Here is an 18,199-nt window from a genome sequence, read left to right on the forward strand (position 1 = left end):
GTCACTGAGTGACCTGTCCTGCCGACACCAGACACTGGCTGGCCTTTGTGGGAGAGGGCCAGCTTTTGCTTTCTACACTCTGGGACCTGGGCCTGGCTCCTCCCACTCCACAGCCTGGAGAGGATGGTTCCCTGCAGCCCTCTCCAAGCTTCTGCGGCTCCATCTTTAAGTGCGTACAGCGAACATTCCAGAAGATGATACCACATTACAGCAATGATGGCAAACAGCCGTGTGCTCTAGCGGGGACCCCTGGGTCCACAGATGACAGACCGGAGGCAGGTGAACCCCGAAACCTCGCCCTGGTTTTCTGCAACAATTCTGGAACTTTCCTCGATTCTCAAAGCAGACCCCTCCCACCCTCACCTCAGCGACCCTATAGGACAGAGAACTGCCCCATAGGGTTACCAGTGTCCCTCCCTCCGAGCTGCTGGTGGGTTGTTTGAATGGCTGCCCTTGTTGGCTAGCACCCCAATGCTTCACCCAGCACCCCCACAGGGTGCCTTCTCACAAGGGCCCATAAAACAGCCAGGTTGATAAACCACTGACCAAGTTCAGGGTCGCCCAGGTCAGTGACTCCCAGCCCATGCAGTTGTACAGATAAGGAAACTGAGTCCCAGAGGGCGAGAGAGATGCCATGAAACAGTGTAAGCAACAGTTAGAGCTCATTTCAGAAACTGGAGAAGAAAAGCCACCCACGGTGCCACCAGCCAACCATCCCAGGTGGTCCACTGGGCTGCTAACGGACAGGTTGTAGGTTCAAGTCTACCCACAGGTGCCTCGGAAGAAAGGCCTGGCGATCCTGTTCTGAGATGGAAACTCAGCCCCTGAAAACCCCAGGGAGCCGAGCTCTCGCCTGACCCACAGGGGGTGCCATGACGCAGCCTCGGGCCAAGGGCAGCTGGTTTGCCACTGTCTACCACGGCGGCTGTTTCTATCCTCTGCTTTCCTCAAGCCAGGCTGCTTGCCAGCATGAACGTCCCAGTTACCGCCGTTTTGTGTCCTGCCCTTTGAAGTTCCAACAGATAGTCTCATCTGTTGCACTGCCACCTTCTTAGTTTCAGCTGCTTTGCTGAGGTGGTGGTGGTGGTGTTAGGTGCCATCAAATCGGGTGCAGCCCATCGCGACCCCGTGCACAACAGAATGAAACACTGCCCGGTCCTGCACATCCTCACGATTGTTCCCGTGCCCGAGCCCACCGTGCAGTCCCTGTGTCCGCCCATCTCGCCGAGGGCCTCCCTCCACTTTATCAAGCACGACGTCCTTCTCCAGGACGTCTCTCTTGACAGCATGTCCAGTGTGTCAGACGAAGTGTCGTCGTCCTCACTTCTCAGGAGCATGCTGTACTTCTCCCCAGACAGATTTGCTTGTTCTTTGGGCAGCCCACGGTGCTTCCAACATTCCTCTCCAGCAGGGCGGTTCAAATGCATCCACTCTTCTTCGGTCTTCCCGATTCATGCCCTTCTCGCACGTGCATGTGAGGCGAAGAAGAAGACCGTGGTTTCGGTCAGGCACACCTGATCCTCAAAGTAACACCCTTGCTTTTCAGTACTCTGAAGAGGTCTTTTGCAGCAGGCTCCCCCACTTGAGATGATGAGCCACACACTCCGTAGGTCCAGCCATAGCCCATGCACCGAAGGCCAGGGCCAGCTCCGCGGCGCTGCTGCTTTGAAACGGTCCCAGGACAGTGCAGACTCTGAACCGTGTATTGACAAACCTCTTAGCAAAATGGCGATCTCACCCCACCGACCCCTCTAACTTCCAAGTGGGGAGGAGCACCAGCCGCCCAAGGCTCCTTCCTGTAAGGCGGAGGTGAGGTAGGCCTCCCCTTATGATCTTTTTTCCGTTTCTGATACCAGCTGCCCCTCAGATCGCACCCTCTGCTCTCTTGCTGGGTTTGACGATTCGCTGCAGTGGTCACATGGGCACTCATGATGACGGAGTTTACCAGGGAAGCGGTGTCTGTGTGCTCCTCAGGGGGCAAGGATGTGATTTTAGTCATCTGGAAACCATTCGTTTCAAGGCATGTGTGCTTGAAAACAAACAAGTGCAAACCTTTTGTTTTGAACGAGTGACGCTTTACGGAGTGACTCGTTTTTCATCCCGCAGTTCATACGCACGCTGCTTCGCTTACCCCACCTCCCCCGGTGTGTCCCGGGCTGTTCCTGCCCCTTTCTTTACCCTTCTGAGCTCTGTGTCCTTGGACAAACGCCGCCCTTTGGATCGCAAAAGCTTGGTGATTCTAAAGTGTACGTAAGGACCTCCCTGGCGTGACTGTTCCCTTATCGACCTGTCTGTCGTTTGGCTGGAAATGGAGCCCTGGGGTGAGTTCAGTTCCCGGCCTAAAGGTTGACCAAGGACCATAGTCCCAGGGGTCCTGCGGGTCTCCCTCTATCCAGCTCGTAAGCCTGGTCACGTTCTATGATGTTGAGTTTTGCTCCCGCATCTCTCTCCCGCTAAGCAGGGCTTTCAGAGCCTCCAGTCGTGGTGGCTGGCTGGGCACCATCTAGTCATTCTGTTCTCAGTCATAAGGCCCGGGTGTGTGTGGTCCAGGAGTCAGTTGGACTAATTGTTTCTGTGCTTCTTTTAATTTCTTCGCTCCTCATTGCCCCAGGAAGACTGGGCTTGCTGCTCCTTAAACACTTGCAGTCTCAGAAGCCCACGGGAGGTTGCTGTGAGTCACCATTGACTCGGTGGCAGTGAGGCAGTGCTGCAGCTGGGGAGAGACCAGTAGTCCTGCTTAAAAATTAGTAATGACTGAAAACCAGCTGCCATCCAGTCGATTGCAGCTCACGGCGCCCTCGTGTGTGTCCAAGCAGAACTGCACTCCCTAGGGATTTCAAGGGCTGGGTTGGGGGAAGTAGATTGCCTGGGCCTTTCTTCTGAGGTACCAGACAGAGGATACCCTGCACCCACTATGTCTTCAGTTAGCAGCCGGTGTATTAACTGTTTCTACCACACAGGGACTCCAACATCATCACTCTGTGTTCTGTAACTCCAAATGTAACCTCTCCAGATAGAATTCGTACTGGAAGCTAAGTGTTAGGGTTACTCCTGATGGCAGAGTGGTCACGCATTGGGCTGCTAACCTCTAGGTCAGCTGTTTGAAACCACCAACCAATCCATAGGAGAGAGACAAAGTTTTCCACTCCCGTGGAGAATTACAGCATCAGACGCCCACAGGGGCAGTCACCCTGTTCCTGGGGGGTTGGTGTGTCAAAACCGACTTGATAGTTAACGTTTTGATACTAGCTTTATGTCTGCCGTCACGCAGAGTACACGCAGCAGACCACACTCCAGTTCAGCAGTGTCTGCGTGGAGCTTCCGTCTGTCCGGCATCCGTGTTTCACTGTCCTTGTCTGAGCAGTTGCTCTCCTGTGAGGTCCACTCACTGCCCCCGGGGTTGTCTGCCCCATCTTCCTGTGGCTGTTGTCCGTTTGACCTGGATTGTTAGGTCTCGAACAAGCACGTGCTCCACGCCTGCACTGTGCCCCGGCCAAGCTAAACGCTGCGTGTTTTCCCATCAGACTCCAGCGTAGGGATGCAGAGCAGGGTTTGCCCCCGAGGGGGCTCCTCGTGAAGCCAGCGGTGCGCTTGCCACCGACCGTGCACCCGACTGACTCTCCCTCCTGTGTCTCCGCAGCACTTCTCCGAACTTCTGGACGAGTTCTCCCAGAATGTCCTGGGCCAGCTCCTGAACGACCCCTTCCTCTCGGAGAAGAGCGAGTCCATGGAGGTGGGGCCGTCCCCGACGTCCCCCGCACCCCTCATCCAAGCCGAGCACAGCTACTCGCTGAGTGAGGAGCCGGGAGCCCAGTCACCCTTCAGCCACACAGCCCCCGGGGAGAGCTTCCACGATGGTAACTGAACTCCGCCCTCATGGTGGGAGCGAGCTGACGGGCAGTCCGCACCCGCTTCAGGCAGACACCCCAGGGGCATGCAGGGTCCGGCCCCCGAGGTGGGCTCCTGTGTGGGGTCTGCTGGAATGGCGTGGCCCCTGGGGGAGACAGCAGGACAAACCAGCTGGCCCCTCTGGCTGGTCATTCCCGCCCATCTTGTTTCTTAGATGTTGACGGAAATACCACAAGTGGGAGACTTTGTGGAACAGACATTTATTTTCTCACACTTTAGGGGGCTGGAGGTCTGAATCAGGAGGTGGGCTCTGGGGAAAGACCCTCTGTGTTCTCAGCACTCGTAGGAGAGCTCTGTGTGGCATCTCTCGCACCCACCCTTCGCCCCCAAACCACACTCGTGTGACCTCATTACTATCACTCGTCATTCCCCAGCAGGGTCACATTTCTGGGTGCAGGGTCTAAGATCCCAACAGCTCTTTGAGAGGGAAGGAGGGGGTCACAACCCGGTACTTAAGAAGGGGCGGTGTCATTTATCCCCCTCTTGGAAGAGTTTTGGTGACCATTCCACTCCACCAAAACATCTTGGGGGCCTTCCCAGACTGCCTTGTTTGGCCACCCTCTCGTGTGCACAGTCCAGGGCTGTGGTCAAAGGCCACACCCAGTGTCTGGGCTTGGGGACCTTCAGTTGTCATCCCTGCTACTCCGTGGTCCTTGGGTGGCACAAGTGCAGACCTGGCCACGGGCTCACCGAAAGGCCGGCAGTGGAAGACCTTCCGTGGGCACACGTGGTCTCGTCCACGGCGGTCACCGTTCTAAAATGGTTGACCGTATTTTTGGTTTTCCCGGCGGCCTTGTCGCACTGGGGCCAATAAAGAAGGTGTGCAGTTTGTTTCCCAGTTGGGCCACACACCTGCCTTCCCCTGCTCGGGGCAGGGTGTCTGTACACTTGGCCGCCTCTGCCGGAGGCCTGGGCGTCCTCGCAACTCTGCGCATGCGGCTTCCTTGTGGTCAAGCAGAGGCCCGTATGTGCTCCTTCAACAAGGGCAGTAGTGTTGCAGGGGCTGCCTAGGTTCACAGGTAACTTCCAAGAACCAGGACTGTCACTTGTGCCTCCCACCAAAGCTGGGCTGGAACACTCCACCACAGGCCAAAGTCCCATTGTGGGGCTAGAACCCCGAGAGATGGAGGGAGGGCTTCCTCACACTGCCTCCTCTGGCGGGGGGTGGGGGGAGCTTTTACCTCTGGGGAGAGAGGAGGGGGCTGGGAAGGAAAGAGTCAGGAGGCTGGAGCTGGGTGGGGGGTGCTGGTCAGTAAACAGTAGGTCATCTTCTCATGCTGCCTTCTCGGCCTGGTCATGCCCCGGACGGTGTGACCAGCAGTGATGGACAATGGAATGATTTATTTTACTTTCCAGGGGCCCTCAGAGTAAAAGTTTCTGTCTTGTTACTTTTTAACAAGCATTTTCCGTCTCTGGCCTGGAGCCACAAGCTAATGGTTCATTTCACTTTTTATTGCTAAAGGAAGTTAGGATAAAGCATACTAAAATCATGAAAGAACACCAACGTTTATTTGTTTTTAGAACTGTGGGACTTGCTCGCTCACTCTGTTCTTTTTGGTTTTTCTGCCGTGGTACATTCATTGTGGCTGTCTTTTCGTGAGCAGCAAAAACCACCACGTTGTCAGAGAAACTCGGAAATTCGGAGTAGGTTCATCTGCAGTGACAGTAACTGAGTTAATAGTTCTGGAGAGTTATGGCAGGGGAAGCTGGGAGAAAGGAAGAGCTACTATTGAGTACAAGGATGAATGAAATGCACTCAGGGGAAAAATGAATAAAATGTTCAAAAATTGATTGGGTGATAACGCAAACTCATGTATTTAGCCACAGAATAGTGTGGTAGGTGAATTATATGCCAATAAAACTTAAAATTCTTTTTAGAAAAAAGAAACAAATTAGGGATTAAGGTGCTTAAACTTATAACCCTGAAAAATAATTTACACACAAATTTTTTTTTAGTAATTTACCAAAAAAAAACAACACCTCAGGTTTGCATCCAAGGTAGAGCCTTCCTAAGAGAAGCCCCTGCTTAGCGCTGGGAAAAGTCTGCAAGGGAAATGGGCTTCCCGGTGTGACTAGAAGAACCGGGGAAAACTTTCAGGTCATTTTCAAAGAAAACTCAAAGTTCTAGCAGCTCTCTCATTTGTTGCACTTACCGAACTCCATCCAAGCCTCACCTCGGGGACGGCTCCCGACCGAGCGGTTTCCAGTGTGTGGGGATGCCCGGCACGACAGCAGACTGTACCAGACTGGTTCCTGACTGTGGGCTTTATATAAAGGAGGCAGGCCGCCAGAAGTGAGGCTGGGGGGGTTTTGCGGTTTTATGTCCTTCTCTGGACATGTCACCACGAGGCAGCATCGTATTGGCAAAGAGGACGCCCCTGGAGGAGCCGGGTCCAGCCGTGGCTGCAGCGTTGGGATCACACAGAGTCGCATGTGGGAGGACGGGGCAGGACTGGGCACTGTTCCCTCTGTCATCCGTGGGGTCCTAGGAGTCAGCCCCGACTCCAGGACACCTCACAACCACACCAACAACATCCTCTGGGAAGGGATGTCCCAGATCAGAGAGGGGGCTCTTGGCTGGATGCTGGGGCTGTCTTAAGCACCCGCTCAGGGTCCTGCTGCTGATGTAACGTTTGGGGTTTGACTGTGCCCCCTTGGGTTGGAGGGGTGGAGTGATACAGGGTGAGGTGTGTCTAGAATGAGGACAGTCTGAGACTGACCGTGGCGTTGTTTCCAGGGTTCAGTGTGACCAGGTACTTGAGAACGGAGGGCAGCGCCTGGGCTACAGCCGTTCCCTCCATCAGCCCCTCCCTTTCCCTTTCCCTCTCCCTCCTCTGTTTTATCTCCTCCTGGGACGGAGGGCTGCTCCTCAGCCGTACGGGGGCCCTGGGAGCTGGAGCCATCCCAGGGGCAGTGGGTCAGCGTGTTTGGTTGTCTCGAAGCCCCTCCATCTGGGCTCCAGCTTGGGCACGTGCATTGCCCTCCCTGGCTGAGTTGTGCTGTTGAAACCGTGGGCTTGACCTTTAAACAAGTGGTTGGACGGAACGACCTTCAAGGCATCTTCTCATCCTGAAGTTCTGTAGGGGCTTCAGTGGGAGCACATTTTATACCTGCCTGTGCTCACGGGTTTTCCCCATGCTCCCTGTACTTCTGCTATTCTGAAACTCTTCTTACCGTACCTCCCTGCCTCTGTTTGAACCCTCATCCATGGACAAGCCCCGGTGGCTGCATGAACCGCCACCTCTCTGGCAGATGCAGCTGTAAAGATTTGCAGCCTCCGACACCCTACAGGGTATTTCGGCCCAGACTCAGGGGTCCTTAGAAGTTGGGTAGGACTCCTTGGTGACACCTTCTAAAGCCTCACTTCTATCTAGTCTGAGCAACACATCTACCCTGGCATTGGGCTCAGGACAGCAGTAATCCTTTCATTCCCTGTCCTGAATCCTGGGTTTAAGGAATGTAGAAATTTCTCTGCTGGGTGGTTTGGGGCCAGAATCTCACGAGAGGTTGAAATCGGATGTCGCTGGACAAGAACCCTTCTGGGATCTTTTCCAGAGAAGTCTGCTTCCAAGAGGCTCATTTGAATATCCAGGGAGTCAGTGCCAGATCATGGGCTCCTCTCCCCAGGGCTGGCGGGGTGGGTCGCCGTGCGGGGTTACTGGTGTCCCCCCGGGGTTGAGGGCTCTCGCAGACCAAAGGCAGAGCTGTGGCACCTTCTCTGTTTTGGTCACCCCATGCTGTTGTGAAAGAAAAGCACAAGTAGGTGGGTTTAAAGAATAGCTATTTATTTTCTCACAAGTTGGAGGCTATGCGGACGGATGGACAGAGCGGGGTCTCTGTGTAGGTCGTCCCCAGCATCTCTGGGGTCCCAGGCGTGTAGAGGATCCTCGCTGTAGTATCTGTCCCTTCCTCTGCCTCTGCCCCTGCGGAGAGGTTTAGTGATGCTTCAACATTGAGACTGGGCAGTCTGCTTGTGGACATCACCACTGAAAATCCGATGACTCACACAGAACAGTGTCTGGTCCAGGGCTGGGAGATGGGCCCTCTGGGCGGAAGGCCCTACAGGGTGCACGCCAAGGTACAGTGATCGGGAATACGGTGCGGCACTGGGCAACCTTTGGTTCTAGTGTCCAGGGGCTTGGCTCCAGTTGGACTCAACTCGAGGTCAGGTACCAACAGACTGCATGAAGAGGACCTCTCCAGAGTCTCCAGCGTGTCCCGAACACTCAAGCTGGAGGTGAATTGACAGCCGAGGCTGACCGGCCTTTCCCTTCAACAGCACGTCTGTACTCGGGCCTCACTGTGGTGTACGGTTACCTTGGGAGAAAGGCTGGTTTTCTACTCCTGTAAACAGCTACAGCCTCGGAAACCACAGGGCATTGCCATGCATGGGTCAGCCCTGATGGCGAAGAGTGTGGGTTTTTGGCTTTGGGTGCACAGCCATACACACGTGTGGGATGTAGCAGTACAACCCAAATCCCGCCTGTCGGCTCAGCATCGTTAGGTGGCCCTAACCCCTGCTTCCCCAGGATGTGAGCCACGCCCCCAGGGAAAGCCAGCTGGCCGGCGACATCCAAGAACAAGCACCCCGTGGGTGCTCAGAGGCCAGGGTTCAGTTGGGCGTTGAAGCATCGAGCACAGTTAAACAGGGAAGAGGTTGGAGGGAAGCAGGTGGAGACCAGAGGGTCAGGACACCCAGCCCTCGAGAACCGGACCCTTCCGGGCATGATGGCAGGTCCACCCACTTCCTTCCTCTTCCACCATGACCTTGGTTTGTTTTTTAAGTCTGCTCAACTAAATGCCACCAAATGACACCTGGGCACCACCTGTGCCGGGAATGGTGTGGGCAGCATTCACGCGACAATCTTTTTCGGGAAGCTGTTTCATCCCGGGGCCAAAGCACACAATGTTCCACTTCCCCGATGGTCACCTTATTCTGTTTACAGACCCGGCCTGCTGGTGATTTCCTGGGAAGTCCAGGGGCAGCGAGTCTGTGTGCCGAAGGTTCTGGGTTCATAGTTCATCTCGTTAGTGCTCCAGTGCCTTCCGGGCGACAGGAACAGCAGCATAGCCGTAGTTCCTCGTCGTGAGACAATAGACGGATTGATAGGGAGTGTGCCGAGCAGAGGGTCGTCTAGGTCGGAGCTTGGTGATGTTTTCTTCTGGTGGATGGGGGACGGTTTTGTTGGGGACAGTGAATGTATTCGTGGATGGGGGATGGTTTTGTTGGGGACAGTGAATGTATTCGTGGATGGGGGATGGTTTTGTTGGGGACAGTGAATGTTTTGGACACCGGTGTGTGCTCCCTCCCTTTGGGGGGTGGGGTGGGCAGTGTCAGGGGAGAGATCTAAGCCCTAAGCCGAGTGCCCGGCAACGCCCCAGCCTGCCTGGTAGAAGAGCAGGTGGATTTTGAGGCCACTGTAAGTCTTCCACGTTAAATACAGCTGTGTGGGCGTCACCCTCAGTGCTGACTGATGCCTGGAGCCCATGCTGTATTGCGCTCGCTGCTTGTTTGTGGCATCCTGTGCCAGGCAACTCTCTTGGCAGCGTTTTTCCAACCACTGGTGCCCCCTTTGTGTCTCTGTGCCACGCTCCGGACACTCTCACAGTAGGTCACACTTCTCCACCAGTCTGGTGTGCACCTCATTTTCACACGCACCTGGAGCAGTTGTTGGGCCGTCATGGTGGCTCCAGCTTGTCGGTACCACAGAGAGGAATACCGCTCGGTCCTGGGCGCCCTCACAATTGGTGTTAGGGGTGAGCCCACTGTGAGCAGCCAGTTCACCACGAATCCAAAGGGCGCATGTGCTTAGTCCCAGTGGGCGTGGGAGCTCCCAGTGCTGCCCAATACGCTCCATCCCGAGACACCTAGGACAGCAGGCACAGTCTCAAACCCACAGGGGCACTTCCACCCCGCCCTGTAGGCTCGTCATGAACTGGAATAGGCTGGCCCCTGGGTGGGCAGCACTGGATCAACTCTGGGTTACCAGCAAGTGCCATCCCCGAGTCTGGCTGTCGTCGAAGTTTAGCAAGCTGGAGTAGGGTTCGTGTCTGAGTCAGCCAGCCAGTCAGATGTATGTCTGTCTGTCTGTCTTAGTGTATCGCATATATACTATATAGGAGCTCTGGTGGTGTAGTGGTTATGTATTGGGCTCTGATTCTTGTGGCCAGCAGTTCGAAACCACCAACAGCTCCATCAGAGAAAGACTGGATTTTCTACTCCTTTAAGCATTTACCGTCTCTGAAACCCACAAGGGTCACCATGATTCAGCATTGACGATGGCAGTGTTTTTTGTGTTTTTTATAATTTATGTGTGTATGTGTGTGTGTTTCGTATAGTGCACCCTGGTGGCTCTGTTTGGTAATGGGAGACGTCTACCTGTTAGGTTGGTGGTTCAAACTCATCAGCCTTTCCTTGGGAGAAAGATGAGGCTGTCTGCTGCTGGAAAGATTTGCAGCCTTGGAAACTCTGTACAGGGCCGCTCTGAGTGGACTCAGCGCCTTGGCCGTGGCTCTGTATGGTGCACCTTTCTAGGTATAAAAATACCTCCAGTTACGTAATCATACAGTAATACAAATAGTAGATTTGCTGCATCAGAGTAGAGCCAGCTTGGTATTACATACCTCCTGTGCCCCTTGCATTGTGAATATGAGAGGTTCATGGAGGAGCTCCTGGGGCGGAGTGGGTACTACGCGTTGGGTTGTGACCTGCCAGGTCAGCAGTTTGGAACGACCAGCTGCTCCGCAGGAGAAAGAGGAGGCGCTCTACGCCCGTAAAGAGGACAGTCTTGGGAACCCAGGGGCACTTCCACCCTGCCCTGTAGGCTCGTCATGAACCGGAATAGGCTCGACAGCAGTGAGTTTGGTGTGGGTTTGAAGCCTCACAGGGCTGGTTCTTAACGACAGGTGGTATTATATCTAAGTAGGGCCTCTGTAACCCAGGGACTGGCTGTATTACAGCATTTTTTAAAAAATAGAGAATTCAAAACCCCTCGTGTTCCAAAACATTATCTGGACCCGTGTTTTCCCCAAGTGGGCAGTACTACCTCCTGGGGGTGGGGGTGCTGGAATGACCCGGTGGAAGCAGGGGGCTGCCAAAGCACTTGCCTACACTTATTCTGGATGACAGGCTAGAGCACAAACGTTTCTAATGAGCAGGTCAGGCGCTGAGTGAGGTGGTTTGTTTACCAGAGGTGGTAGGCTCACAAAGTTTAGGAATTGGTGGTGTAGAGCTGACTGCTTCCGATATTCTAGCACATTTCCTTTCCGTGTGTGTCCTCTCCTCTCCCTCAGTTTGTATTCAGACTTCTTACCCCCTTTGCCTTCTACTGCAAGCACAGTCAGTCCCCTGGTTCCTAAAAAGCCTGTGTTTCAGCGGCAGCATCAGTGTTCTGTCGTGCACAGGTTCCCGCAGCCTGCTGGTGCCACACCTCCCCAGCTCTCAGTCCGGGTGCTGCCCCTTCTCCCGGAGCCCCCTCGGCCAGGGCAAGCCCGGCTCAGGCTGCACAGGGTGACAGGGTGGACCAGGGCTTACTCCTCCCAGGAGTGAGTGCTCCCTCAGAGCCCGACCAGGCCTGCAGACAGTGGCTGGTGGCAAAGTGTGGTCTGAGTTCTGTCCCCAGCCTGCCCCCAAACATGCCTGCAGTTCTCGACAGAGCACCTCAGCTAGACTCTTCCTGCCCTGACTTCTCTAGGCCTGGCGCCCCTCTGCCAGCCAGCAAGACGCCCCACCCAGCACAGCAGGCCCCTGCTCCCTCATCTCTGTCAGAAGCTCTTTGTTCCCTGCCTCGGCCCCTCCACCCCCAGCAGGGAACCGCTGACTCAGCCTCCCGACACCCTCCCTCAACACAGCCCAGCCTGTCTGTCTCCACTACCCTGGAGAATCCACTCAGTCATCTCAGAATTGGACTTGGGGGGAGTGGGGTGGGGGTGGGGGATACGTTTTTTGGGTAAATGTGAATATTTCATTTTTTTCTGTGCTCACGGAATGAAATGTTCATTATCGTGGACTTCAGCTCGACTGTCTGGATTGGACACCTCCCCCAGCCCCAGCCCCAGAGCTCTGAGTGATCTTTAACCGGCTGCCCCGGGACCCCTAGCCCCTGACCCTTGGTGGAGCTGCTGAGATTGTGGGTCTTTATGGAAGTAGATGTGCCCGTGCTCCCTGCCCCCCATGCATATTTGAAGCCTCAACCTTTTGGTTGGCAACACAGCGCTTAACCATTGAGCACCAGGGCCCACGAGCGATCTTTAAGTACCTGTTTCTAGGAAAGGGGGGGGGGCGCTCAAATTCCAGCAAGTAAAACCATCTCACCGCCCGCCTAAGGGCTTTGGACTCCCAGGGCAGTAGTACTCCCAAGATTGATTGGTTCTATGTGTGTACGGGGGGAGCCATGTTGGGGTGCACACAGCAGGGAGGGTGTCTCTGCCAGCCCCACGGTAGGGACGAGTGCTGACGTGGGGGCCCAGCAGTGCCCTGAAGCTTCGAGGAAGTCCCTGGTGGGCTTTTCCTCCCCTCAGGGCTGTGCTGAGCTGCCCAGAGAGTTGTCTAGGCTCCGGTCTGGTGGCCTCGTGGTTACATGTCGCGCCACTCCCCCACCCCCCACTGATGGTCAGTTGGTGGTTCTCGGCACGCGGGCCCAAAGGTGGGAGCCCTCCTGGCCAGCCGCCGCCCGTGCGCTCAGTCTTTCTCGGCCCTGGTTGCCAGCCATCTACCCCTTTCTCCGTGGATTTCAAACAAGTTATTAATTTGTGTTTGACTAGGTGCATCCCTTGAGTTAGAAACTCAGCGATAGAATTCTCCCGCCCGTCCCCACAGTGGTGTGCTTTAAGTGTCCACCCTCCCCCCGCGCCGCGGCTCGTGTCCCCGCGCCCCTCCTGCCATCGTCCCTCCCTGGCACGTGTCCCCCGCCTGCCCCCTCGCAGGTAACCGGCTCACGTGTGTCTCCCTCTGTCCCGTAGATGACGTGGACAGCGAGAAGTGGTTCCTGTCCACGGACTTCTCCCCGGCCACCATCAAGACGGAGCCCATGACGGACGAGCCACCCCCGGGGCTGGTCCCCTCGGTCACGCTGACCATCACTGCCATCGCGGCGCCCCTGGAGAAGGAGGAGCCGGCTCTGGAGCTGAACCCCGCGGTACGCACAGTCCTGTTCTCCGGCCAGGCAGGGCATCGCAGGGAAGCGCTTCCCAGAGGAAACCCGGGAGCCCTTTCCTTGTCACCACTGGAAGTGGTCGGATGAGGGGCGCACCTTATTTTCCTGTACCTGTGTGCGTTTCACCTGGGCAAGCTGACCGAGAGAAAACAGGCGTTCCTCCCGTGGGCGGCAACGAGTGGGAATCACCTCGGTGGCAGGGTCTGGCGAGGGCCGGTTTGTACGGTAGAATCCCGGACCCCGACGCTATCCGTTCTAGAAGGAGCGTCCGGGTGCGATGACGAGTTCCGAATCAATTCTTCCCCCATAAGAAAGAACTGAAAATGGATTAATCCGTTCTCGACCACCAATTTTTTACCCTAACCTTGCCTTTCTATACAAAACATTACACAGGAATGTCAAAGTAAATAAGTTCAGAGTTAAATAATATAATTTAAATAAGAAACACAACATTAAGGAAGTTTTTAACAGCTGCATACCCTGAGACGGATGAGGACCTGGGTCTGTGGACAGGGTGTGGAAGGAGGGATGGAGAGAGTCCTTGTTGGGAAGGGGAATCCCCTTCCAGAAAATCCACTGGGCGCTACTTTTCAGGAGTTTGTACCCTGCTTTCCCTTTTTTCACTCGGACCAGGCTGGCTTTCTCCAAAAAAACAATATCCATCTAATGTCATCTGCTGTTGGCATTTCCTGAACTGTTTCTCAAAGGCTTTACTAGATTATCATCAACAATATCGGTAACACGGTTAACCGGTTCCTTATCAAGATGATGCGTTTCAAAAAACTCTTGGGACCCATGTTTTTTATCTAAAAACAGTCCCCCAAACCACAAAAACTAAGAAAATTATAGCAAAACACTTGGAACACAGCCGCAGAAGGTTTAAACAACATGTACTAACAACACCAACTAACGCTGAGTGACAGAAACAAGAACTGCTTTTGTTTACAAACATCACGTGGGTCCCGTCCGATTCCCATGTCTTGTTTGCACTCCGATGCAAAACGTTCTTGACATTTCGTGTCGTGTCGAAATCCATTTTTGTCGGGTACTGATGCGGTCGCGTACCGGGCTCTACTGTTCAAGGTTTCCTCCCTATAATCAACCAGGAAGTTCTTCCACTTAGCGTCACCGACAGTCCGTTTGGTGTTGGTGGGCTTGGGTACATGTTCACGTCCCCCAGGCTACCTACAGAAACCAGGAAGTTCTTCTGCATGCTCTCCCCCAGCGCTGCCTCCAGTGTCCGGAGGTGGGGAGAGGCGCTCTCAGGTGTGGCAGGTAGGGGGCATCGCTGAGCAGATCCAGGGAACCATCCCACTGCCCACGTCTGGATGAAGAAAGGGTTTCGTACTGACAGGAACGTTCTGGGTGGTTACAGGGCGGCAGAAATAAGTCGAGGAATCTCTCATTAAACAAAGGCTTTAGCGGGTTACTGGAAAACACACAACCAATACCTTCGTGTTTTGAGAGCGTCCTTGGGGCCAGGCTGCCTGAGTGATTTGGCTCTGTCGAGCGTAGGGAGAGAAAAGACACTGCAAACAGTGATGCAGAGCCCACCGTGGACCAGTCTCCATCAGTCCAGCAGGAAGGTGCAGGGACACGTTCTGCTGTCCTCCTGTGCTCCGGGTTATACGCGGTGATCGCATGAACCTTCTGGAAGGCACACTTCCTGGGTCAGGAATGGTAGTCTCCCTGCCCTGGTAGGCGATACACAGACCCAGTGTATCTTGGGGCGCTCTGCCTTCCATCCACCTAGGAGATGAAAGGCAACAGGTTAGGGTGCCATCGGCGGTGGTGCCTGTCGAGGTGAGGGAGAGGATGTCCCCCACAGGAGGAGCCTGTGGCCCACCTCACCCCAGCTGTGCCCCAGGCTGCCCATCGTAGTCCGAGAAGCGGGATGTTCGAGAGGAAGACCTAAGCATTCTGCTGAGTGTTTCCTGAGCGCCGAGCTTCGTGTTCAGAGCGGTGTTGGCAATTTCTCTCTCCAGGTGGACTCCTCCTGCCAGACAGTCATTCCCAAGATCAAACTGGAGCCTCACGAAGTGGACCAGTTCCTCAACTTCTCTCCCAAAGAAGGTCAGTGCGCTTCCTTCGTGGTCACCCTCTCAGTCTGAAGAGAAGGGGGCTGGCTGCCTTTGCACTGCGGGCCTTGCTGCTTCAGGAAGCAACTCTGGTATTTGTTTTTTTTCTGCAAAGCTCCCCGTTACATAAAACATTTGAGAGGCAAATCTGCTGTCCCTCCTCTCGTACAATGTCCAGCCGAGCCTATGACATTCACGTTGCTTGGTGAAGCGCTGCCTGGTGCTGCACCCCCCGCGTGCAGCTGGGGGCCTGACGGCGTTTTCCGTGACTAGTTACTCAGAAATAAATCATAGGCCTTTTTTCCACGGTGCCCCTGGGAGGGAGCTTGATTGACAAGGTTCTGGTTCGCAGCAGAGTGGGTTCACCGTATGCACTCCAGGGATTCATTAGAGAGAAAGAAGACACTTAACACCACTAATATTAAGCCAGACCCACGGCCACTGAGTCAATTCTGACTCATCTGAGGCTGTACCGCTCTATGGGAGCGACAGCGTTATCTTTCTCCGACGGAGTAGCTGGCAGCCTTGCAGATAGCAGCTCAGTGTCTGCCCTTGAATATCACTGCATTAACTATAAAATACTGCGGGTGCTTCTAGGGCCCCCCTTCACCGTGTGGACTCTAGGCACCACTGGCAGTGACGAGAGGCCCCGCTACGACAGGGTCGGATGCTGTGCCCTTCCCCCTGCCCCCGCCCTCCTCACAGCACCTGTGGTTGATGCCACCCTGCTGCAGAAGGTGGCCGTATCCAGAGGTGACCTCAGCTCCCAGGGTCACCGGTGGAGGCTCACCTCAGGAGGTGGGCACATGGCGCCCTTCCCCATGGCAACGGCAACAGCCCAGGGAACCTGATCTCCTTGAATGCTCGCTGCCCTCAACCCCCAGTAACCGGAGAGGGGCGGTTGAGATGGTGATTAGAAATCCAAGCCCGAAGCCCTGGGCAGGTCACCAGCCTGAGCCTGCTGGAAAGAGGAGTTTCATATCTGCTTGGCGCTCCTGTGGCGCCCCGTCCCTTTGCTGTGGGGCACACGCAGCTTGGGAAGGGGGAAGGGGTCTGAATGGGGGAAGGGCTGCTGGGTGCTGAGGACCTACGCCAGCCCAGCAGCCTCTGCACCCCATCTCTTCTCAGACAGCCCCATGGGCTCCAGGTACACCTGCATTCTAGCCACATGGGGATGGACGCTTTTTCATCCTCCATTAGGATCACTTCGTGGTGTGGGGGAAAGTTTACAGAACACACGAGTTTCCCGTCCCAGTTGATCTGCATTTCAGTTCATGACGTCATTGCATGACGTGGGTTGTAATCCCCGCAATGGAGCAGCCCCTTCCCAACTCCTCCCTGGGTTCCCTGCTTCCATTCACTCCCCCTTTCCTGCCCCTGAACATTGTTGTTGGCTAGATGGTGCCCTTGAGGTATCGTTTGGTTGGCTGCTCTGGGGAGCATGTTCCTCACGGGTGGTGGTGGTCACTTTATCAGCCTTGCAATTGTGGGGCTGAAAGTTGAGTCCCTAGGGTGGCCACGGGTCCAGGTTTGAAGGGCATGTATGGATCACAGTCTTGGGGGTCCACCGCTCTGTCAGACCAGTCATTCTGGGCTCCGTTAGGATTTGGACATTTGCTCTGCATTTTTCTTGCGCCCTGTCCTCATCCTTCTGTTGCCGTGGCAGTCAGCGTGGTTGGCCGTGGTAGCTGGGCACCATCTAATGCTTCTGGTCTCAGGGTACTGGCAACCACACACGCAGATGTGTTGAAGGCACACAGTTGCCCTCTGTGGCTGCTTGGAACTGTGGGCAGGGTATTGGGAATAGAGGTATAGGGGTCATTTTGGAGTACCCCTGGCTCTGAGCGTCTAGAAGGAAGCCTGGTGGGACAGTAGTTTAAAGCTCTACTGTTAACCCAAACATTGCGAGTTCAAATCCAGCCAACTGCTGAGAGAGAGAGACCTGGTGACCTGCTCCTTTACAGATGGCGGTCAAAGAAACCCTAAGGCAGTAGTTCTCAACCTGTGGGTCGTGACCCCTTTGGGGGGGGGGGTCAAACAATCCTTTCCCAGGGGTCGCCTGAGACCATCAGAACACACATATTCCCGATAGTCTTAGGAACCGAGACACAGCTTCTCTATCTGTCAACAGGTAGCTCTGCCCACATGCAGATACACCCACCTATGAGTACCCAGCGTGAAGACCGTTACCCATGCTACACCATGCTTCAAGAGAACATTTCATTTATTTGTTATTATAAATTAATACTTCCCAATATTTAATTACATATTGCTTTGGTGATGAATCACTATGTTTTACTTACCATATGTTCAATTGTAACCATGAAAATACATCCTGCACATCAGCTATTTACATGACGATCCATAGCAGTAGCACAATTACAGTGATGAAGTAGCAACGAAAAGAATGTTATGGTTGCGGGGCACCGCCACATGAGGAACTGTATTGGGGGGTGGCGGCATGGGGAAGGTTGCGAACCACTGCCCTAAAGGGCAGTCTGCTCTAGCACATAGGACTCCTGGGAGCCAGAGCTGACTTGCTGGCACCCAGCAACAGCAGCGGTGACCATAGACATTCGAAGCCAGGGAGCTCTTGAGCCAGACCTTGCTGGGAAAGAGAAGGAGGGAAGATTAAAATGAGAGGGGGGTATGCAGGGAAGACTAGAGACTAGATGAGAGAAAGTGCTGTGTGTAGGGGTAGAGGATGGTTGCCTGTGGTGTCCAGACACGTGGACATTTCGGCAGGATGTGTCAGAGGTTGCTCCCTGTCCACCTCCAGGAATGAGGGTGATGGACTCCCTTTTCTTTGTCACTGAAACAAAAACCCAGTTGCTGTTGAACTCACTCCCACTCCTGGCGACCCATGTGTGTCACAGTAGAGCTACCACACTCCACATGGTTTTAATGGCTGACTTCTCAGAAGTAGATCTTCAAATGCGGCCCTCATGAAGTGATCATTGAAGGTCTGGGTGCTACAGGAAAATGTAGAAGCAATCAGAAAGAATCGTGTGTGTAGAGGGCTTAAAGGCTTGTCTTCAAGCCAGCAGCCATCTAAGT

General features: G+C 54.6%; 1 protein-coding gene across 1 annotated transcript in view; it reads left to right on the forward strand.

Moving 5' to 3' along the window:
* The window catches only part of CREB3L2 (cAMP responsive element binding protein 3 like 2), a 39,176-nt gene that overhangs the window by 8,144 nt on the left and 12,833 nt on the right, over positions 1–18,199 (forward strand). Inside the window, exons 2-4 of the mRNA XM_030885273.2 lie at positions 3,641–3,857; positions 12,871–13,046; positions 15,050–15,137. Coding sequence (XP_030741133.1) covers positions 3,728–3,857; positions 12,871–13,046; positions 15,050–15,137 — 394 coding nt within the window. The 5' untranslated portion in view covers positions 3,641–3,727. The remainder of the gene's footprint in view (positions 1–3,640; positions 3,858–12,870; positions 13,047–15,049; positions 15,138–18,199) is intronic.

This window comes from Echinops telfairi, unplaced genomic scaffold (assembly GCF_000313985.2).
Source record: "Echinops telfairi isolate 266 unplaced genomic scaffold, ASM31398v2 ScPeMD7_23;HRSCAF=83, whole genome shotgun sequence".
Lineage (NCBI taxonomy): Eukaryota > Metazoa > Chordata > Mammalia > Afrosoricida > Tenrecidae > Echinops > Echinops telfairi.